General features: G+C 62.1%; 1 protein-coding gene across 1 annotated transcript; it reads left to right on the top strand.

Moving 5' to 3' along the window:
* Nucleotides 1-5: 5 nt before the first annotated feature.
* LOC106723629 (transmembrane protein 200C-like) lies at nucleotides 6-239 on the top strand (the record flags this gene model as incomplete). Its single annotated transcript, XM_014530031.1, has 1 exon — nucleotides 6-239. A coding segment is annotated over one exon (234 nt), but the record flags the coding sequence as incomplete, so codon positions are not given.
* Between the last annotated feature and the right edge of the window lie 4 nt (nucleotides 240-243).

Genomic DNA, 243 nt, shown 5'->3' with positions numbered 1-243 from the left:
TGCGCGCCCCCCCCCCTTCTCCGCCCTCCTCCACGTCCGTGGGCTTCTTCTTCCGCGTCTTCTCGGGCTACCTGAACTCCGACAAGCTCAAGGTCTTCGGGCCCCTCATCATGGGCATCGGCATCTTCCTCTTCATCTGCGCCAACGCGGTGCTGCACGAGAACCGCGACAAGAAGACCAAAATCATCAACCTGCGGGACCTCTACTCCACGGTCATCGACGTGCACAGCCTGCGCGCCAAAG

Source organism: Myotis brandtii, unplaced genomic scaffold, assembly GCF_000412655.1.
Source record: "Myotis brandtii unplaced genomic scaffold, ASM41265v1 C39871465, whole genome shotgun sequence".
Lineage (NCBI taxonomy): Eukaryota > Metazoa > Chordata > Mammalia > Chiroptera > Vespertilionidae > Myotis > Myotis brandtii.
Note: the sequence above shows the minus strand (reverse complement) of the source record. Positions and strands in the feature narration are given on the sequence as shown.